General features: G+C 33.3%; 1 protein-coding gene across 1 annotated transcript; it reads right to left on the bottom strand.

The window, feature by feature from the left end:
* Positions 1-1,060: 1,060 nt before the first annotated feature.
* On the bottom strand, positions 1,061-23,292 carry mms19 (MMS19 homolog, cytosolic iron-sulfur assembly component). The gene is made up of 31 exons (XM_042767097.1): positions 23,141-23,292; positions 21,871-21,919; positions 21,617-21,717; positions 21,407-21,492; positions 21,232-21,306; positions 19,465-19,534; positions 19,242-19,370; positions 19,073-19,134; positions 17,475-17,561; positions 17,230-17,304; positions 15,494-15,571; positions 15,140-15,278; positions 14,258-14,412; positions 13,434-13,512; positions 13,117-13,242; positions 11,954-12,035; positions 11,779-11,876; positions 11,570-11,692; positions 8,884-9,051; positions 8,717-8,801; positions 6,755-6,857; positions 6,411-6,485; positions 5,210-5,336; positions 4,931-5,037; positions 3,917-3,973; positions 3,650-3,836; positions 3,493-3,575; positions 3,263-3,427; positions 3,121-3,180; positions 1,645-1,745; positions 1,061-1,572 (listed from the first exon to the last, which is right to left on the bottom strand). Exons 1-31 carry the CDS (start codon positions 23,226-23,228, stop codon positions 1,542-1,544), a joined length of 3,051 nt encoding a protein of 1,016 aa, XP_042623031.1. The 5' UTR covers positions 23,229-23,292; the 3' UTR covers positions 1,061-1,541.
* Positions 23,293-23,847: the final 555 nt, after the last annotated feature.

The following is a 23,847-nucleotide window of genomic DNA, read 5'->3' as shown; positions in this document are numbered from 1 at the left end:
AAGAGCACTGGGGGAAAAAAAGTGCATAATGTTTTATATTCTTTTACATTGATTTTCACATAATAGATTAAAACCATAAACATTAACTTGGAGTTTAGGATGTCTGATATTTGAGAAGTTCCCTGTTTGCTTTAACTTGCTTGTGCAAGTAATACTAATCATAAATATGTATATATTTTTAATTGTCGTCCTAGAATTATTACAGACTTATAATATTTGTACATTTATTTAATATCATAGATTTGTTTGATTTTTTTTTTTCTAAATCCTAAAACTACAGGATTTTAATCATTAAAATCATATTAGGTATGTCTCAGTTGTTAGTGTATTGAGCACTGTTTTTTAACACTTTTATTAATTACTGTTGGTTAATGAAAATACAATTGTTAATTGAACGTGCATTGATGTTAATAGATACAACTTTTGATTTTAAAAATGTATTAGTGTTGAAATTATAAATACCATGGGAGTATTTTATTGTCAGATCATGTTTAGTAATGCAGTAAACAAATTAAGTCTAAAGTGACCATATTTTCAGTGTGTTTTTTAAGACTTTTGGATTTCTTATAAATGTAAGCAAGCTTTTTTTTTTTTTTTGCTCTTTCAGTGATTTGAGTAAGATTTTGAGATCATTTTGTGATTTAATTACCTGAAATCTAAAGGTTCATATTAAGGCCAATGCGGCACATTCTGTACGAATCAACAAGTGTGATCTAAAATAGCAATAAAACCGTACTGAGACACAAAGGGCACAATTTGTATCTTCACTTTTTAAACATAAACTCTGAGTCAAATCTTCTTTTGTTCGTCTTTTCTTCTCACTTTGAAGCAGCCTATTACTAATATTAATTTGTAATATATTTCAGCATGTCATTACTGTAGCAAATTCAGGTCTTTTTCAGTTTTGTTTTATCTTAGGTTCATAAAGTTACATTCAAGCCATTAAAAAAAACAAATACAAACGGGACTTATTCACTGAATGCATTTTGCACCAAAGCAATTTAAATGATCCACAGTTTAGCATTGAAAAACTAGTCACAGTCAAAGTTGTCACAATCTACACATTTGCAAAAAGTTTTATTGACAGGTTATGACACTTAAATATTGTTTTATATTCTTGGCATCAGTTTTGTCAGTTTGACCTTTTAGTTAGTCTTGTGAAAACGAACAACAACCAACCTGGTGTTGTGGCTAATGAAACACAGCAGTTTAAAAATACTGACATTAGGACAGTCATATCGACAGCAGATTCCAGAGAGATCTGTATCCTGCAGCAAACTAACTCTCCTATAATAGTGACACGGCATTATTGAACAAATGATAACGTCACACGATGCACTGTGTCTGATTTACTCTTGATTCAGCCTCCGCTGCGGAAGGTCAGGGCATCGTTGGGTTTCGTGTTCAAGCAGTCTGTGGCGGTTTGTTCAGCCACTTCTGTGCCCAGACTCATGCCGTATCATTAAAAAGAGGGTAAGGGAGTAAAATCAAATGCTGTGAGCGGTTCTCCGTCTCTGGTCCGGGTCATTTGCAACATCTGTTCATCTTCCCCCGGGGCTTCCTAACAAAAACCTACGGATGAGAAACGCCACATTAGATGCTGTCAGTGGAAACCCCGAAGGTTTGAATGTGTGTGTAACTCACCATTCTGCTCGAGCCGCCACCGCCTCCTTCCTCACCAGCCGCTTTTTGTCATCCAGAGGAACAGCGAGAGCTTTCAGGACTCTGGCACGGAACGGCAGAACCTGAAACACACACCAGAACTATTCACTGCACAGTCTACTCAACATGATTTATTATTATGCATCACAGACCAAAAGTTTGGAAACATTAATATTTTTAATGTTTTTGAAAGAAGTTTCTTCTGCTCATCAAGTCTGCATTTATTTGATCAAAAATACAGAAAAAAAATGTTATATTGTGATATATTATTACAATTTAAAATAATTGTTTTTAAAATTTATTACTACTTTAAATTATCATTATTTTTTCTGTGATGTATAAGCTGAATTTTTAGGATCATTATCACATGATCCTTTAGAAATCATTCTAATATGATGATCATTATCAAAGTTGAAAAAAGTTCTCTGCTGCTTAATATTTTTTTTCAGAACATGTGATACTTTTTTAGGATACTTTGATGATAAAAAGTAAAAAAAAAAAAAAAAAAAAAAAAAGAAGCTAATGTTTTTAAAAAGTATAAATATTTTTGTAATAACACCATACACTACTGGTCAGTAATTTTGGGGGTCAGTAATTTTTTTTTTGATTCTTTTTTTTTTTTTTTTTAAAAATAAACAATCAATACTTTTATTCAGCAAGGATGTGTTAAATTGATAAAAAGTGATAGTAAAAAGAAAAATATATTATTAGAATATATTATTATTTATTTATTTATTTTTTATTTTGAATAAATGCCGTTTCTTTTTCAAACCTTTTATTCATCAAATATATTAGACAGCCGAACTGTTTCCAAAAACCAACTCATAATAAATCAAATATTAGAATGATTTTCTAAATGATCATGTGATAGACTGGATGTTACATGTGACACTGAAGGCTGGAGTAATGATGCTGAAAATTCAGCTTTGCATCACAGGAATAAATTACAGTAATTTATTTATATATACATATACAAACATACATACTATAGACAGATAGATAGATAGAAAAGTCATAATAATATTAATAATATACAACAATACTACATTACTACTTTACCAACCCCAAACAAACTAATAAATAAATTTAACACATTTTACATGATTAACTTATTTTATTTACTTATTTATAATTTTTAATAATAATATTTTTTTTTATAATCTTGAGATATTTACTATTTAATAATAATAATATTTAATCACGTGATCAAATAAGTGACATGATATTTATTTGTATATATTAAATTCAACAATTTCCATGTTTTACATTTTTATTTTAATTAAAAAAAACTAATTAAATTTAAATGATTACAAATTTATAATTAAATTTAAATATAAATAAATAAATAAATATTTTTTTTTTTGACTTCTTGATTCATATTTTTTTTTAATCTTGTAATAATGGCAGCACTATTTAGGGCTAACTGAAGCTGTTCTTGAGTTCTCGTGGTTTTCTTACCGTATGTTCAGGCAGGCGAGAGAGCGCATGAACACACTGCAGCGACGCAATTCTCACTTTCTGAGGGAGTGAAGATAAAGTCAAAATCAGTCGAGTGTTGTCAGAATCAGTGTAAAATCAAATCCACTGCTGAATTGAGTACCATAGCAGGGCTGGTGGTGAGGGCCAGCAGGCGGGAGAACAGCGCCTCCAGCTGGTTCCTGAGGGCCTCCGGTGGCTCCAGCAGCACCGGCTGCAGGCAGGACAGAGTGGACAGCTGGACCGCTTGATCCGCACACGACAGCGCTTCCAACAGCAGCGGCAGCAACTGCACACGGCACTCATTAAACACAACGCCTTTCAAAAAACCTCATTTACTTTAACTGAACTCACCGCAGGAAGCTCGGTGAGCTGGACCTGTCTGGGAAGGTTACTGACAATGTGGGACAGTGCCTTCAAATAACAAGACTTCTTCTCTGTGGAACAAAAACAACTATTTAGACAGCAAGCAGAGCGATTCAGTTCAGACAGGAAGTGGTAATCAAGGTACCCTGCTCTGCCGAGTTGAAGCCTTGAACTAGTTTGGTCGAGTTTTCAGCGAAAAAGCGCTGACGGTACATAATGCGCACGTCAGCGTGGCAACCGCGATTGAGGACGTCCAGACAGTCGCTCATGAGGACGCCGAAACCGTCAGCCGCCTGAGATCCTAACGCCGGGTCACTCAACAGAGCGAAGAGCTGAAGCACAGAAGACAGCATTCAAACACTGAACCGCTGAAACATGACTGAGAGAGAGAGGAAGAACAAACAGAGGCTACCTGGTCGGTCAGGGCTGTCGATAGCGGATGGTACCGTAAGAGCAGGGCTTTAGACACCTGTTCAAAAATATGTGCTGATTAATGTTTAGATGTGAATAAAACATTGAGAATATAAAGGGATCTTCAAAGACTTGGATTGAACAGCTTGATTGATATGGATTACTGTTTTGGTTTCATGGACAAAAATAATTAGAGGATATCAAATTTAACTCCATTTGGGTCTCAGAGATAAACAGCGGTTTTATGAGTTTGGAAAGACATGAAAGTGAGAAGATTTTAATTTTAATTTTTGGGCGAATTAAAAACGTTAAAAGAAAAAAGAAAAAAAAAAATTTTTTTTACTAAAACTCTTCCCATTTTTGATTAAGTCGAAATACTAAAATAATAAAAAAATAATATATAGATAAAAATAATAAATACTAATATAAAATATTAAAATAAATTAAAAATATATTTTAAAAAAACACAACAAAATAACAAAAATTTTAAATAAAATTTAAACCAAAATCTAAAAAAAAACCTATTTCAAAATATTAAAAATATCTATAAAACTATATAAATGATGATAAAATAATGCCAACTACAAGTTTAATTCAATATATACATGTGTATTAAATTGGTTTATGTACTAATAAATCAATATATATGAATTGTGGATTGCTGATCATTGCTGACACAGTAATTATGTCTTAAAAAAAAAAAGACAAACATTAAAAACTAAAAAAAAAAAAAAAAAAAAAAAAAAAAATTTAAATCTAGACCATTCTTTGACATTATATTTTGATGTTTTTATATTATGCATATGCGCATATTGTCTTGTAATTGACTGTTCAGTACTTTGGTCAGCATTGCTGTTTAAATAAATCTTACTTATTTTAAATGATAATTAAGCCTTCTTCAGTATTTGAAACTTTCACGAGCTTAAGTTTGATCAAACTGAACTTGAGACTATTTGAGGAGCTGTGTGTGAACACGGTGTAAGAAAGACCCTCTTGATCGTGATTGGGTGATTACCCAGAGCAGCAGAGTGAACGCTTGTGTCCGCTGGCCAGAGGAAGTGTTCTCCAGCTCCACGCTGATCCTCTTCATCACTCTCTCCAGCACCGCGTCTAGAGCTTCACCTGAACACACACAACATACGTGATTATGCAGATCAGGTAAATCAACTCCGGAGCTCAAATGACGCATTCATTATTCCAGTGACGTACATCGAGAGAAAACAGTCTTCCGTTAGATCATGCGGCACAAAATTTAGGGCATGTGATTGGGGAAGAAGATAAATCCTGTGTGTACCTGCCGGCCTCTTGTTGACCAAGCCAGCGAAGCATTTGGCTGCAGAGGTGAAGGAGAACAGGTGTGTACAGGTACAGCTCAGATCCTCCAGCTGCAGCAGAAGCCGGTCTATCTCAGGAATCTCCACCTGTGGTGAAGTGAACGAATGACACGTACTGTCCCATAAATGCTGTTTCTTCCTCTCAGACGGTCTTGAAAATATTTATTGTGGTGTTCAGCCAATGCACAATCGCAGTCTTGAGCGCAAGTCTCAGTTTCTATGGAAACCAGAACCTCACAAACTTATATACTGACTGTTGCTTTAAGAGATTTCCGCATTTTTTTCATCCATCGTTAAAAGTTTGAAAAAGAAAAAAAATTACACAACAATAATTTTACAGATGCACTATAATCTAAAATTACGCTGATGAATATTTTATTTTTCTTAAATACTAAACGTTTTTTTTTTTACAGAAATATAATATTACAATAAAAATAACATCATATAAATAGTAAAAATATTATTATTTTATTATTTATATATTTTATAGTAATATTTCAATGCAAAACAAAAGTATTAAACAGAATAATAATAATATAGTCATTTTTAGGAACTAAGGTAACTTAGTATTGTAATTCTACAAATAAAATTATTATTATTATTATTATTATTATTATTATATATTATTAAAATTATAAATTTTTAAATACTATAATTTTTATTTTACAGTGACATTTTCCAATAGAAATAATCATAAATTATAATTAGTATTTTTATTTATATTATTGTTTTATTGTAATTTAACTGTAAAACAAAATCTAGTATTAAAGAAAAATACATTAATAATAATTGTTATTGTTAATTATTAGTCATATTCAGAAACGAAGACAGCTATAAATATCAGTATTGTAATTTTACATTTTCCCGAAATATTAGTTATTTTACAGTGAAAAACTACAATAAAAAAAAATAAAATCTAAAAAATAAAAACTACAATAAAAAAATAAAAATCTAATAAATAATATTTTTTTTGATATTTATATATTGTTTTTAAAACAATGGAAGGACTAGTAGTAGCAGACCAAAAATGTAATTTATGATTTAAAATGCATTTGCAATCTTTATAAAAGATCTAAAAGAACAAATCTCGCAGCCGTACAGTATTAGAATCTGATGAAGAAAAAACAACAACCTGTACTGAATAAATATGATAAAACTCACGCTGCGTGGAAGCGAGCAGACGCAGGCCATCAGCAGACACACCAGCTGAGACAGACCTCCAGACTCCGCCTGGCTCTGGAGAAAACAAGCAGCACACAAACAAGCCCTCCATTCATCCACAGACACTGGGAGAGCTTCAAAAATACGTTTCTTTTAAGTTAAATACACCTTGTTTCTTACAAACATGCAGCTTCTGGCTTCACTAGACATTAAAAAGTGAGCGAATTCATTTTTGGATGAACTATTCCGTCAAATGCTTCCAGAGTGGTCTCTGATATTGAAGCTCAGTTAATCTGGACCGTCGAATGTAAGCCTGACGGCTGAGAGAGACGATCTTGTCACACCTGGAGCAACTGGATTTTGGAAGGGAAGGCATTCTCTGGCAGAAAAGACACGTCTCCATCCAGGAAGAGAGAAACAGCCTGGGCGGCCATGCGGGACGCTGATCTAGAAGAAAACAATACGTATTTTTTTTATTAAGGCTTAGTTGATCGATTTTATTCATGCTGATGAACAGATATACACTACCGTTCAAAAGTTTGGGATCAGTAAGACTTGTAATGTTTTTTAAAGAAGTCTCTTGTGCTCATCAAGCCTGCATTTATTTGATCAAAAATGCAAAAAAAAAAATAAAAAAAATAAACTGTAATCTTGCAAAATGTTATTAGAATATAAAATAATGGTTTCTATTTAAATATCCTTTAAAATATAATTTATATCTTTGATGCAAAGCTGAATTTACAGCATCATGGCTCCAGTGTAAAAGTGTCACATGATCTTCAGAAATCATTCTAATATGATGATTTATTATTAGAATTATCAATGGTTTCTTTTTTCTCTTTAAGCATGCTTCACTTTGTCAGACAGCTTCTATTTAAGTGATTTCTTGATTCAACCGGCCTGGCAGAAATCAGGCCTTGATGTGGCTAATAAATTTAACTCAGCTTTCTAAAATAATGTGGTTAATCACAGTTCCTTCATGATTTAACAGGGGGGGGGCCAATTAAATTAATTAATTTTTCCCGCACGGCCAGGTAGGTTTGGACAGCTTTTTTCCCTTAATAAATGAAATCATCATTTAAAAACTGCATTTTGTATTTACTTACATTATCTTTGTATAATATTGAAATTTGTTTGACGATCTGAATTTTTTCAAGTGTTACAAATATACAAAAAAACAGGAAGGGGGCAAAAACATTTTCACAGCACTGTATATACAGTACAGGTCAAAAGTTTGGAAACATTACTATTTTTAATGTTTTTGAAAGAAGTCTCTTCTGCTCATCAAGCCTGCATTTATTTGATCAAAAATACAGAAAAAACAGTAATATTGTGAAATATTATTACAACTTAAAATAATAGTTTTCTATTTGAATATACTTTAAAAAAATAATTTATTCCTGTGATGCAAAGCTGAATTTTCAGCATCATTACTCCAGCCTTCAGTGTCACATGTAACATCCAGTCTATCACATGATCATTTAGAAATCATTCTAATATTCTGATTTATTATGAGTGTTGGAAACAGTTTCTGCTGTCTAATATATTTGATGAATAAAAGGTTAAAAAGAACTGCATTTATTCAAAATAAAAAAAGAATTCTAATAATATATATTCTAATAATATATTTTCTTTACTATCACTTTTTATCAATTTAACACATCCTTGCTGAATAAAAGTATTGATTTTATTAAAAAAAAAAAAAAAAAAAAAAAAATTACTGACCCCAAATTACTGACCAGTAGTGTATATTGTTATTACAAAATATTTATATTTTAAAAACATAGCTTCTTTTTTTTTTTTACTTTTTTATTCATTCATCAAAGTATCCTAAAAAAGTATCACATGTTCTGAAAAAATATTAAGCAGCAGAACTGTTTCCAACTTTGATAATGAATCATCATATTAGAATGATTTCTAAAGGATCATGTGATAATGATCCTAAAAATTCAGCTTTGCATCACAGAAATAAATGATAATTTAAAGTATAATAAATTTAAAAACAATTACTTTAAATTGTAATAATATATCACAATATTACATTTTTTTTCTGTATTTTTGATCAAAAAAAAGCATTCATGATCAGAAGAAAATACTTCCAAAAAAAACAAAAAAACTCATGTTTCCAAACCAAACACCTGAACTGCACATAAAAAAAAAAAATATTATAACGGACACATTTTGCAGTGAATCCGGCAGTGCATAGCTTAGATTTATGCTTTGAGCTTGAATGGAAATCTTATACAGTATTAGTTAGTTGATAAGTCGTAAACAACTGAATAGTGTGTTGTTTCCGCTGGACTCACTCTGATCGTAGCGCAGCACAGGCTGTGCTCATGACAGGAACTACTGCAGACAGAACAGCCTTATCTGTGAGTGGACTGCTGTGACCTGTTGTGCAAACCGACAGTTACATCAACAAACAGCACCCACACACACCTCCACCCACCAGAAGATCATGCCTAACACTGACCAGCGTCCCGAGTCTGCAGTGCCGCCTGTAAGCAGAGTCCTAGAAGGTGCGGAATGATGATGTCATGGAAGAACCGTCCGATCTCCTCCGAGTCACGCGCATGCTCTGCTATCTTCTGCAGACTGATGCAGACAGCGGCCACTTCCTCCACAGAGAAACCACAGCTACCTGAAAGACAAAAGCATTTCAGCATTACATCGGTATATTAGGACCTTTTACATCAGAACTAAATAAAGTAAAAGACAGCGTGTTGTACGAGCATGTCAATGAAAACTACAATCCGAATCATGATATGGTTAGTGCTAAGTGCTACATAATAATAGTTAACCCCTTAACTGTCACCCCCCATTTTTAAAATAGGCATTAAAGTGCACTATCCAGACTTAAATTGTTGTATTTTATGAACACTTTGGAATATAGACCTAAGGTTGGTCTCTTTTTAAAGAAAATTAGCAGATTTTGGCAAAAAATTAAAGTATCAAAAAGTTATAGAAGTTTAAATGTACTGTAAATAAAATGCGCTATATAAATTTTATTTTATTGTATTTATTATAAATATTTTACATAACAGGTTTTACTCTAAAATTGGTATAAAATTAAAGCCTTGTGTCTAAATAAGTTATGTTCCAAATTTGAAGTTGATATGAAAAAAACTGAGGTTCCTGTGAGATTTTATTTAGGGCGTCATACCACAAACAGCCACTGGGAGCCATCAAAACTCCTTTGAATTTTGTTTAATGAATTTTTCCCTAGATTTCTCTGTCAATTTTACTTCAATACTCAAAATAACCACCAAATATGGAATCCTGAGACTCAGACATTTCCAATGATATGTTTGTTGCCAAGATTATAAAAAGTTTTGATTCTAAAAGACCGTAACGCATTTTGTAATATGACACTTGACTCCGCCCACTAAGGGGGAGGAGACCGCCATAAGATTTTAAAGTACAATTTCCATGGTAATGCAATGTCCGATTTCAAAATGGTTTTTACAGGATGAATCTTGGGCTTCTAAGCTTTCAAATGATATATAATTTATGATGGTGGGACGGTGACAGTTAAGGGGTTAAACTGATGATCATGATTATTTTGCTTTACTGTCATTTTAGAATATTGGACTTTCACATAAGCATAGACCAAAAGACGTCAACATCAATGGTTTCTCACCTCATCAATGTTCCAATATTGTATTTATGTATTATATTTATCATATAAATGTATTTTATTTATTATAATAAACAAAAAGCTTCTCTCAAAAGCTGAACCAGTGAAATTCTTAATATTAACACGAACATTTCAAAATTATTTTGACCTTTTTTCCAATTAAAACAATATAATGAATTTATATTGTGGCACAGAGTAAGTGCACTTTCTTTGAAAACACTCAAATCTAATTATTTTACTGAAATACTACTGATATCTCACTTGCATAATAATTTGGAACACGGTGTAGTCAAGATTAATTATAGTTCATGACTGAGGTTTCGCAGATTCAGTCACAGCAAACCGCGCAAACGTCCACAAGAAAGAAAACAGACTGGCTATGTGAGCAAAATATCACAGTGGAGGTATCTAAACCAAAACATACATGTTTGCTGGTGTTTTCAGCTCATCAGTGCCTTTTCCTCAGTCCAGAGAGAGTGCGCACACATTAGAGGTGGACCGATTGATCAGTTTTGGCACCGATAACCAATTACAGGAACAAACGTTGTTGACAAAAATCCATACCGATATTGTAGATAGATATTTAAATATAGCCAACTTTGAGCATGACTCTTTGGATTTCTATAAAATGGTAACAGTTTAAAATAGGAGAGTTAATAAGAGAGTTTAAAATTATAGACTTTTTTTTTTATGCCAAAATTCATTAGGATATTAAGTTATAAAGATCATGTTCCATGAAGATATTTTCTAAATTTCCTAAGGTAAATATATCAAAACTTAATTTTTGATTAGTAATATGCATTGCTAAGAACTTCATTTGAACAACTTTAAAGATGATTTTCTCAATATTTAGATTTTTTTGCTCCCTCAGATTCCAGATTTTAAAATAGTTGTATCTCAGACAAATATTGTCCTCCTAACAAACCATACATCAATGGAAAGATGATTTATTCAGCTTTTAGATGATGTATAAATCTCAATTTTGAAATATTGACACTTAAGTTTTGTGCTCCAGGGTCACAAATGCTGATGAAATATTGCTCCTTGTTAGAGAGTGTTAATTTCAGCATTTACTAAAACACTGTTAAAATCGATATCTGTTAATGCACTATGAACGAACATCAACGACCAAGGTATAATATATTAGTATTTATATATTTAATTTAAAAAGCACAGTGTATTTTCATAGTTCAGCACTGTTTTTTTTATTTTTGTAATAAAGTTCAGCACCATTTTAAAAACTATCAATTGATTTATCGGTTATCGGTGAGTGTGGTCCAACCTAGTTATCATCAAAAACCACTCAGTGTGCGTGGTTGCCAGGTTGGGATGAAAACAATGTAATGAAACGTATCCATATAAGGAGGAAAAACCCTAAATGTGGGATTTACTGTATGTCAAATGAAAACGAAACTTGTCAGGATGAATAACCAGCTGGAAAACATCGCTCATACTCAATCGCTAGAAGCTAGATTATCAGAAGATAAATCTTGCTGTTAAAGGGTACAGTGAATGAACGAACCTGTGTGGGCTGAAGCTAGCACCTGTAGCAGAACGGGGGCGCTTTCCTGCACCACACTGGGCAGAGACGACACAGACGCTAACGCCGTCACACACCGCTGACGTACAGCTGCATCAGACTGACCTGTGGAGAAAAACAGCCCCTAATTATATATTAACCTGCCATAGATGCTGTTGGTGCTGGTGTGTGTTTTCTACCCTGGGTCCCACCTGACAGGATCTCTTCTTTCAGTCGAGGAATCAGCCTGGAAATAAAGGCTTTGGGATGCAGATGAGCCAGAGAGCCTGAACACTCCACCACAGCCGAACTGAGAGACAGACAAACATCAGTACGGGAAAAAAGGCTGTAAAGGAATAATTCTCATCAAAATGCAAACACATCTACCTCAATTTAGGATCGTCTTCCTCCAGAATGAGTCTGGACAAATGATCAACAGCTTTCTCCACATCTGTCTGAGCCATCAAACCTGTGAGGAGCAAGACACGAGTATCCCATGAGCCTGTTATTCTTTGACCGCCCACATTTACATTTCAATGCCTGTTTTTTTATTTTTTTTTTTATTGTGCAAGAAAAGAATGTGTTCAATGCCAATTTAGTGTTCAAGAAATTAATTGAATATGTATATCCTTTGATTTTTTTTTATTAATATCTTGAAACTTTTATTTTACTTTCAGTTTTAAATGTTGTCCAGTTTTTAGAAATCTTAGTTTATGTTCTTTTTTAATACTTCTATTTAGGTTTAATTTATTTTTATTTCCGTTTCAGTTCAGTTTTTATATTTATTTTAGTGCTTAAGCTTAAAAATTATTTCAGTTAATTGCAAAGGAAACATTTTTTCATTTTTAAAAACATTTTAAATATTTTTTTTCTAATATTTATATTTTATTTCAATGAACAAAATGATTTAATGGTTTTAGTTAACAATAATAACTTTGACTTCAACACTTTACAGAGCAGATTTTTTTTGTTTTGTTTTGTTTTTAATTAATTTTATACAATTTAAGGCTAAATTTGAAAATACTTTTAAACAATGGGAGAGTGCCAATAATAAATTACCAATCCATGAGAAATATTACTTGCAAGAGAAACGGTTATCCAATCATATTCAACTGATTAACAGACATTTTTAAAATGCAGTAGGTCAGAGAGACGTAAAAGTATGTTAAAATTGTGTTTTGGTGCAAGAAAGAAACATGTTCCTGCATGCATTTGATTTAGTGTTGAAGAGTTTTCTATGTGAATATATTAAAATGTAATTTATTTCTGTGATCAAAGCTGTATTTTCAGCATCATTACTCCAGTCTTCAGTGTCACATGATCTTCAGAAATCATTCTAATATGCTGATTTACTGCTCAAGAAACATTTCTGATTTTTATCAATGTTTTTAAAGAATCCTTACATAGAAAGTTCAAAAGAACAGCATTTATTTGAAATAGAAATATTTAGCAATGCTATAAATATCTTTAACACCACTTCAGATCAATTTGAGTCATTTTCGCTGAATAACAGAATTAATTTCTTCCAAAAATGTTGTGTATGCACTCACCGGGCTGCTGTCCCAGTGCAGAGAGCACCCGTGTGGCTGTGACCTGGAGACCAGCGCTAGACTCCGTCAGCGCAGAGAAAACCACGCCACACAAAGACTGCTGGAACGCAACCAATACACTGTCCTCTGTGTGTTTATGTAGGAGACAGAGAGAGAAATACATCAACACTACACATTAAACAAATATTTGAAATGCGTTATATAACTTAATTAAACTTGCTGAGACTCTTTCCAGCAAGTGGTAACAAACACACACTTTAAATGGTAATCGTATGCATGAGATCTAACTGTTTTGATCATGTTATCTTCTCACGTACCTCCATCTGCAGGCCGGCTGAGTGCGGTGGGCTGCACGAAACCCTGCAGAACCTCCAGCAGGGTGCGCCGGTGAGCACACTGTAAAAAGATAGAGTCAAATGCATGCATTACAGCACAGTATGCCTGTGTAAGTCCTCATGGGGCTTCAAAAAGTCTAAACAATCTTTTTTTTTTTTTATAAAACTAATGTCATTAAAAAGTCTTAGATGGCTGACGGTAGCCAATGACTTCCAGAGCATTTTGTCATTCTAAATACCTCTTTTGTGTTCAACCGAAAAATGAAACTCAGAGTAAAGAATAACTTGAGGGTTAGTAAATGATGACAAATCATGAAAAATTTTAATTTTTGGGTGGACTATCCCTATGTTGGTCTTTATGTGAAAAGTGTTTTTGTTTTGTTTCTCTGCTTATTATTGGTATTCTGGTTACACAAACTATATCTGACAATTATATATAAAAATATGAGTTTTTCTAGAAATAAAGTGAATGAATGAACTCTTATAGCTTCTGTCTGTGTTGCTTTGAGTTGTGAGTGGGGCGTCCAAAACCCTAGCTCCGCCCCTGCGTTAATTTTGACAGCACTAATAATTATGCAATTATTAATTAAACGCAGTTCAAGGCAAAAAATATTTTGTGTACTTTTTGCATTCTGATAAAAATAATTTTGCTTGTAAATGTATCCTTGCATCCCTTCATTAAGGAAAAACATATTATTTGATACATTTCCATTGCATCCCAAAGGTTTTTTTTTTTTAAGTGCTCCAACATCGTGCAGGAAAAGACCTGTGTGGAGAATATTAGTTAAAGATGGACAAGATCGTACCTGCGTCCTGTTATTATACTGCTCCAGGAGGGCAGGTATGATGGCGGCTGACACTATCAGACTCGCTCTGTATGAGGCTCCGGCGGCGGCCTGCAGGAGTTTGGCGCTGGGCCACACAAGCTTGAGGTCTGGCTCGCAGAGATGGTGCTGACAGTCTGAGAGGACGAGACACACCAGGTGTGATGGGTAGAACAAGCCTGGGCGGCACTGATATATATGACTGCATGCGAAGATGACAGGGTTATGAGTCTGATCAGTCTCCTTTGTCTTGATGATTAACTAGGCGGCCAGGAACGATCATTAAAAGATGTGCACTCATAATTATTTCTTCGCATGATCAGCTGTTTTGGCCCTTTATGCATCATTCTTGCATTAAAGGGAAAATCTGCTGTTTATTTACTCACCCTCAGCATGTAGATGTTTTTTTTTGCTTTAGTAAAACAGTAAAGAATAAACCATGGTTCTTGGTTTTTCATTAAATGCAAGTCAGCAGCTACCATCACTTTCAGGAGTTAAACAAAAAAAAAAAGCGGCAAGAAAAACAAAATGAAAACCTGTGGCGATATATTGAGGTGTTATGAAGCTAAACGATCCGTCTGTGTGAGAAACTGAACATTTCATGCAACATTATTACCTGTGATCCAGAGCCATGGGTATTAATTTTGTCTTGCTTGTTCTGATTCTCAAAGCAACGGTAGCACTGACTTGTATTTAATGATTCGCCAAGGACTACAGTTACAGCTAAAAATCTTCTTTACTGCTCTACTGAAGAAAAAAAAAGGTAACTACATCTTGGATCTTCACAGCAGATTTTCATTTTTGGTTGAACTATCCCTTTAAATCCATCTATCCTCGTTTGAATCCACCATTCTCTGCAGGTACCTTTGAGGACGAGGCTTAGGAACACCTGCAGCACGTCCTCAGAGTCTGAATTGAGCACGGAACGAGAAAGACAGGACACCAGTGCGCTGAGAGCTGACAGACCGGCGGATTCCACTCGCTCACTGGCCGTCTGCGACACCTGCACACAGGAAACAAACTCAGATCAAACAGAACATGCAGCAGAGTCACGAGAGAGTGGCGCTCCAGCGGATGCTGTAGAGCGTTACTTGTAGCAATTATTGATATATATAATGATTGCGTAAAGCGGTGGGAAGAGTGATGTACAGAGCAAACTAATGTGAGAAAAGCACCTGAGAGTTCCTGCATCCACTGTTTTATGCCAATCTCTCTTACCTCCCTCCGTATTGAGCTCCAAAGGCCTGGAAGGAATTCTGCCAGCTCTTTATGGCTATACGTCAGACCGCAGGCAGCCTACAACACACAACGATGTTAAGGGTTTATTTTTAGCACACTAACACATGTTTTTTATTTGTTTATCTCACAAGATATTTTCAGTCAGAGCAACAGTAAAGCATGGCAAAAAGCAAAGTCACAGGTTTGATTTCCAGGTTATGCATGAAGAAATAAAATGTGTAGCTTGAGCGCAATGGCAATGTAAGCCACTTTGGTAAAAACGTTTCTGCCAAGTAAGATCTATAAGAGTGGTTCTCAAAAGGTAAGAAATAATGCTAATTGCACACAATATTATAATTTAATCATGCACAGTGTGACAGTTTAACATTGATTATTTTCAAATTAAAAAATGCAAAAAATGGAAGGAGAAAAAAAAAATCTTCTTGACATAAAAGTTGAGTCCAAAAAATGCTGTATTTTAGGATCAGTGAGATAATATTAGTTACTAATTTTTATTTTTTTTTTCATTATAATTTATAAAAAATTTTAGTATTTTGTTGTGTTTTGCCATTTTTATTAGTTGCTGTCTATTATTGTCTATATATATTGTTATACTATATATATTGTTAATATACTGTCTATTATTGTCATATATATATATATATATATAATATATATATATATATATATATATGGGTCAAAGACGAAAAAGTGTTTAAGCATAAAAAAAAAAAAGTGTAATACTGTTGTAGTTTTTCCCCCCAAAAATGCAAAAAGTTTTCTGTTTTATTTAATTGCAATTTTGTTTTTGTTTTTCTGAGCAAAAAATAAATATCATACATTTTCCCCCTGATTTACAGAAGACACCCAGTAAAATCGGTCATTCAGTGTAACAATCTCGTCAGGGATATTTACAACAAAAAATCAATTTATGACATATTAAAAGACTAATTACTTTCACCCCCAAATACTAATGAGTTGTAGTTTTACATTTTTTTAACATTTGCCGCTATCCCCAGGTTTTTTGGCCCATTTTGTCAGTAAGAATTTTTTTACTAATTTTAAAACACAATATAATTTAGTATGCTCCATTATTCTTTTAGATATTTTAATATGTGCACGTCAGAATAAGCATGTTGTTTGAATTTTTGCATAAATATTGTATTACACTGAATGACATTTTATTCTCCAAAAACTTATTTGAAACCTTAAAAGTAGACATTTTACTTACATTTAATGTGCTTTCTATGGACACCAAATCACTTTTGTACATTTCTTTTGATACGGACATCTTAACTTCTTTGACCCATATATATATATAAAAAACTGTCTATTACTGTCTATATAGTTTTTATTAATTTTTTCATTTTCATTTTTTAATTTCACTTATTTTAGTACTAAATGAAAATGAGAAATGTTGCAACGAGGTGAAATAAAATAAGTTTAAGGTTTTTTTTTATATTTTATTTTATTGTAAAAGTGTATTTTATTCCAAGTAATGAAAACAACTTCATGGTTTTAGCTTTTGTTTTATTTATCTGTAATAACACCGGCTGGCACAATTCAAGCTAGTCAAATGAGGGAGATGGAAATACGGACCGGTTGGGTGACATGACCTCATTCTTGAAAATGATTTTTCATTTAAATCTGACTGTGTTTTTTACTTTTATTGCTATTTTTTTTTCCTGCAGCAGAAGCGGTTGAGAAGCACTGATCTAGTGAGTGTAGAGCTGTACCAGTGTCTGCAGGGAGTCCACTTTGGCACTCTGAATATCTGAGTCCAGCTTCTCGATGATCAGCGGTAAAAGAAACTGTCAACGGAAAGGATACAAAACACAATAAACACACACAGAAGGTCCATTCACGAAACCACTCGCATCGTGTCCAGTCTACTGATACACAGTATAATGCCAAACAAAGACTTATTAAGTTTGTGTCTTTAAGAGACTGAATTAGGTTTAGGTCATCCAGAGCATCCTACCTCAGCAAACTGAGACGTCCCAGTAAGAACAGCCCGAAGAGAGAGAACAAGCTCTTCCTGCGTGATCCCTCGAGGGTCACTGGGGGGCTGAGCACAGACAGAGAAACAAAAACACCAGCCCCGACATTTACATGTCTACATGAACATGAGGTATAAATTAATAGTTTTATTCAGCAAGTGTGAATCAAAAGTGACAGTAAAGACATTTATAATGAAACTATTTCTTTCAGGTAACTGTTTTTTGAATGTTCTATTCGTCAAAGAATCACGGTTTCCACTAAAACATTAAGACATAAAATATAAACATTTTTTTTTTTTATTGGTTATAAAACTAAATGTTTCAAATCAGCATATTAGAATGATTTCTGAAGGATCGCGTGACACTGAAGACTGGAGGAATGATCACAAGTATAACTTACATTTTAAATATATTAACATAACAAAATATTTTAAATTGTTACTGTTTTTACTGTATTTTTGATCTAAAAATATAAATAAAAAAATGCAGCCTTGGTGAGCAAAAGTGACTTTTCTTTTTCTTTTTGTCTTACTGATCCCAAACTTTTAAGGTAAATCATGAAATGCAAACATGTTATTAGTGTTGTCAAAAGACACTTCGGTACCAAGTCGGTACTAAAAAACTGAAAATGTCACGGTAGCAGGTTTCTTTAAGTACCGGTGGCATACAGCGCTATGATTTCCGCGAAGCAGAAAACGCGGACGGAATCTCAAAATCCAGTCATGAAAATGAAACTTACATTTTAATATGGACAGTCTCGGAATTTGTCAAAGTTAAGCATAAATGATTAATCAAATCAAATCTCCATATGGACCAGTATCTGTAAATGTTGAGCCGCAGAAGTTGGTTGAAATATGAATCCTGCATGTTCTGCGCGTCTCTGTGTGAATGAATGAATGAATGAATGAATGAATGAATGTCAGAGACGTGTGGGTTTGTTTACTACATAGACTGAAGCTCGTGACGCTTGCAGTAATTTCAGCATCTGCCGTCTCAATGAGGACATAAATACATAAACAACATCACCAGAACTGTTCTGAGCCACTTCACAAGCATTTACCGTTTCATTTGAGTAAAACCAGTGACAATTTAAAGGTATTCACGGCAACCCGTCAAAATAAAAGTTCATTTTTACATAAAGGCATTGTGCTAGAAATATTACTATTATTTAGTATTTAGTATATATTTAGTAGAATGTATGTGATACTGCTACTACTGTTGGAAAAATTAATAAAACGTTATTTTTTAAAGAAATAAATCACAATATTTCTCCTATGTTTTAATTTTAATAGCAAATCCCCTTTATTTACCAAAAAATAAAACGTGTTTAAATTTCATTGATTAAAAGACATTAAATTTGGGTTTTTCATAATTATATTACTTGTAGAAAAACTTTAAACACAATTGTAAATAAGTATAAAGAATGGCATTGTTTTTAATTTTAATGATAAAAAGTGTGTGGTTTTTTTTTTTTTAATTAGCATATTTTTGTGTTTTGCTTTGGTACGGAGAACCGTGAATTTTCACTGGTATCAGCACCGAATCCTGATGTAACTACATGTTAGACAGCAGTACTTACAGGGCTGAAGTCTATAGGAAAATAACAGGACATCACTTCAAACAGTTCCTCCACAAATTTACCTGAAAAAAATGGAGACAACAGAATTACTGACCAATTTTTTCTCTATTAAACTATTTTTTTACTTTACGTTAAATGCATTCTGGTTCAACTGCAGGTATACACTTACCGAGATCATAACCCCTCTGAATGATGTTTCTGGCCACCTGGAAGGCCAGCAGGAGGTTGCGTGGATCTCGTTCTCCGTCTACTGACTGCACAAATCCGAATATGAAGTCTGAACCCAAACCTTTGAGCTCTGGGGAACAAGAAATAGTTTACACTGGTGCGGTTCCATGAATGCAAAGGCAATAACATAAAGGAGAGGAAGAAAGGTTGCTGGCGTTCCTCACCCTCCTCTTTGGACTCCATTAGACTGATAAGGATGTTGTAAACACATGATCGCTCTGCAAGCATCAAGGACTGTTGCAGAGAAGTGAGAAAAAATAAACGTTAGGTCTTCAAGCAGGATAGGAGTTTATGTTATTTAGCAAACACAGAGGTCACTTCACCGGCACTGATTCTGATTTAATGAACATATCAAACAGCAAAGATTGAAATATCAAACTAATTTAACATTACTGAGTTAACTAATTGTTTGTTAGTAAACTTAATAAAGCAACTATGTTTTGTATGCCATTTTTTTCCCAAAACATTTGAATTTAGAACTTTTCTGGATTTTATTTTCTTATAAATAAAAGAAAAAACAAGAAAAAAACAATACTATATTTTATACACTACGGGTCAAAAGTTTGGGATCAGAACGATTTTTAATGTTTTTTACAGGAGTTTCTTATGCTCATCAAGGCCGCATTTATTAGATCAAAAATACAGGAAAAAATGTAATATTGTGAAATATTATTGTGATGTAAAATAGCGTTTTTCTATTTTAATATACATTAAAATCTAATTTATTCCTGTGATAATAAAGCTGTATTTTCAGCATCATTACTGAATAAAAAATTAAAACATGATCTTCAGAAATCATAATAATATGATGATTTATTATCAGTGCTGAAAACTGTGCTGCTTAATATTTTTTGGAGGCTGTGATACTTTTTTTTCGGGATTCTTTGATGAATAAAAAGTTAAAAAGAAGAGCATTTATTTAAAATAGAAATCTTTTCTAACAATATACACTACAGTTCAGAAGTTTTGGGTCAGTAAATTTTTATTCTTTATTTTTTTGAAAGAAATTTAAACTTTTATTCAGCAAGGATGTGTTAAATTGATAAGAAGTGATAGAAAATATTTATATTGTTAGAAAAGATTTCTACTTTGAATAAATGCTGTTCTTTTTCACTTTTTATTCATCAAAGAATCCTGAAAAAAGTATCACAGCTTTCAAAAAAATATTTGGCAGCACAACTGTTGATAATTCTAATAATAAATCAGCATATTAGAATGATTTCTGAAGATCATGTGACACTTTATACTGGAGTCATGATGCTGGAAATTCAGCTTTGCATCACAGAAATAAATTTTATTTTAAAGGATATTAAAATAGAAACCATTATTTTATATTGTAATAACATTTTGCAAGATTACTTTTTTTTTTTATCAAATAAATGCAGCCTTGATGAGCATAAAATACTTTTTTTTTTTTTAAAACATTACATGTCTCACTGATTCCAAACTTTTGACCGGTAGTGTATATTTTTAACAATTAGAAATAAATACTTGGCTAAAAACACATGCACTGCTGTTTAATTTAATTTATTTTATTTATTATTTTTATATGACAGTAAGAAAATAAAATTGTGAAATATTATAACAATTTTAAATAACTGTTTTCTAGTTAAATATATTGTAAGATGTAATTTATTCCTCAGATCAAAGCTTAATTTTCAGCATCATTCCTCCAGTCTTCAGTGTCACATGATCTTCAGAAATCATGAAAACATGCTGATTTGAAACAATTCTGATTATTACCAATGATGAAAACAGTTGTGCTGCACAATATTTCTGTGGAAAACTGAAGCATTTTTTTTTTTTCAGGATTCTTTGATATACAGAACGTTCAAAAGAGCAGCGTTTATTTAAAATAAAAGTTGTAACTTTATGTCTTCACAGTCACTTCTGAGCGATTTAATGCATCCTTGCTAAATAAACGTACTCACCTGAACATGAATATCCTGGAAGATGGATTTCAAAACGGACACCGCTGAACCAGGAGGCAGAACCGAGCATTTCGTCTGAAAGAAACCAAAGACAACAATTAAAATAAGTGAAAATCAAGAGGACCGTGCCTATAGCAGATCGTCCTCATTCAGACACAAAATGACTCAGACTTACCAAAGCCTTGAGCCCCTGCAGAACATGTGGTATGATCACATAGTGATCCTTCAGTCTGTTTTCATAGAAAGCTAGCAGGACCTCCACTGCAAGCAAAACAAACAAACAAACACGGATGAGACGCATCACGACGCTCTTCACAAACCAAACACAGAACGTGATCCAGACCCATTCAAACACAACTAAAGGTCTTCATGAGGAACGTCTCACCCTCTCTCTCGGATAAGCTGCTGTAGCATTCCTGCAGGACCTGAGACAGGAGCTGAACTCCCCGGCCACGCGTCTGAGGCTGAGAGCTGCTCAGACTCACCCTGCACGAAGATAAAGAACGAAAGGATCTCTCAGACCGACGGCTGTCTAAAACATACACACAGCCCTTAAATTACCACTAATATAACTGCGACTACAGAGAATACGAGAGAAGGGCAGGAAGAAGGTGAAACCACAAACTCAGCTCTCTTTACCCCAGTGCTTCAACCAGCTGGAGAATCGTGAATTGTCCGTTCTTGACACCTAAAAGAGACATAAACTCATGTTTAACCATGTAAAGTATTATAATAATAACGGCTAGTTTTAATGCAACGGTTTAGACAAAATATAACAGAAAGTCAAAAAATCTAATGCATGCATGCTTGTTTTTTGTTGGGCATTATATATCTGATACGTCAAGCTTTTATGGCTCATATAGTATGATATTCTGAAAAAAATGGAGGAGGAAAAAACTCAGTTAAAATAAAAAAATAAAAGTTTGTGTTTACATAATATATGTGTGTATACCGTGTATATTTAAGTATATATAAATACAAACACATGCATGCATATATTTAAGAAAAATATGTTATGTTTATATATACGCATATATTTATATATAATATAAAATATAAATATATAAATGCATATACATGTAAATACTTTCAAAATTATGCAATTTGTTGCAAATGCTGCTACTGCAAAAAAATAAAAAATAAATGCAAAATGCTTGTAATGCAAATCACAGTATAGCAGACTAACTTAATAAATGATATCAATATCAGTCGTCCCTCTATACCTCCAATAGCAAGATGATATTTAAATGCTTAGTTTGATGATCAAAACATAAAATGCAATGCAATGCAATGATGATGATTGAGACTCTTTTCTAAATACATGAGGTATGGTTGATCAAGTTAACTAATGTTGCTTCAGTCCAGGAATTGTTCTTCTTTAAATATAACTAACAAAATTAACAAAAGCTAAAGATTTCACAGCATAAAAGACACGTGAGGCACGACCTGAAGGAGGACATTTGTGCAGTTGTACTAGTCTAGGATGAACTGTCAATCATTAAGACGACAGAAGGCGCTAGGTTTTGATTTTGTTGATCTTTTAGAAGCGTTAGATGTGCACTTCTCAGATGTGAGACTGGAGGTTTTAGGGTTAATGGACCGCAGACTGTCAGGTTCACGCTCCGCTAGCAGCCTAGCAAGACAAACAAGGCTTAAATGTAGAAAACGACGCCGTGGCAACTCCTGGATCGGGCGTATTATGAAGCAAAAACACCGTGCAATGCTAACAAAGGTTTGATGTGTGTGTTCAGCCCCAGTGTGCAGCCAGACATTGCGTGTGTGACACAGGATGTGGCGGTTAGCATCACACGCGGCGCTCGCGCTGCTTTGGCGGAAAGCTTATTTAAAGATTCGGCGATGAAATTGTCTAAAAAAGAGCAAAGACGAGAGAGACCAGTGAACGAGCTACCTGTAGAGGTTTCTGCGGCCTTGCTGTCAACCTGTCCAGACACGAATTCTTCCACTAAACCCAGCAACACACTGTTATCCGCGGCCATCCTGAACAGTGCCCACTAGCCAGGCTTCAAACTCAGCTGCGCATGCGCACAACAGCTGCGGCTGCCGCGAAAGGAGTTTTTTTCTTTTTTTTATGTCACAAAAAGTACAAAACATTATTTAACAGATAAGATCATTTGAGATAAAGAAGAAATAACAATAATAATACAGTAATAAACATCAAAGACGAACAAACGATTTTTTTTAATTTATCGTTTTCAGAATTTATTTATTTATTTGTTTTTTGTAATCAAGTACATCTTAAGGTTGACTTGTGGTTTTAAATGTAGCTAAAATAATTTAAATAATAATTATTTCGTTTTGTTTTTCATAAAAACGTGGGTTTTGTAAATAAAGTAAAAAATAAATAATAATTAAAATGTCCACTTTGTCCATTAAAAATGTTATGTCCAGTTTAAAATGACTCTAAAATGACTATATAATAGCTATAAAAATAAATATGTTTAATATTACAATGAAAGAAAACGTCTTTGCATAAATAGCTCAAACGCACAGAGTGCAGTAAGAGCCTTTTTAAAATGATGGAGACGTCAATATCTGAACGCGTATCGTTCGCGAGGACAAGCAGAGCTCGAAATATCAATAGCCTACTTTCTGATA

The sequence above is a fragment of the Cyprinus carpio genome, chromosome A12 (assembly GCF_018340385.1).
Source record: "Cyprinus carpio isolate SPL01 chromosome A12, ASM1834038v1, whole genome shotgun sequence".
In the NCBI taxonomy this organism is placed as follows: Eukaryota; Metazoa; Chordata; class Actinopteri; order Cypriniformes; family Cyprinidae; genus Cyprinus; species Cyprinus carpio.
Note: the sequence above shows the minus strand (reverse complement) of the source record. Positions and strands in the feature narration are given on the sequence as shown.

Excerpts from the sequence above, each read along its gene's own strand:
- mms19 (XM_042767097.1), bottom strand. The coding sequence starts at position 23,228 with ATGGCCGCGGATAACAGTGTGTTGCTGGGTTTAGTGGAAGAATTCGTG. Across the intron at positions 6,858-8,716 it reads TGTGCTGCGCTACGATCAGA|ATCAGCGTCCCGCATGGCCG; the intron begins GTGAGTCCAGCG and ends GTTTTCTTCTAG. Across the intron at positions 5,038-5,209 it reads GGTCAACAAGAGGCCGGCAG|GTGAAGCTCTAGACGCGGTG; the intron begins GTACACACAGGA and ends GTGTGTGTTCAG.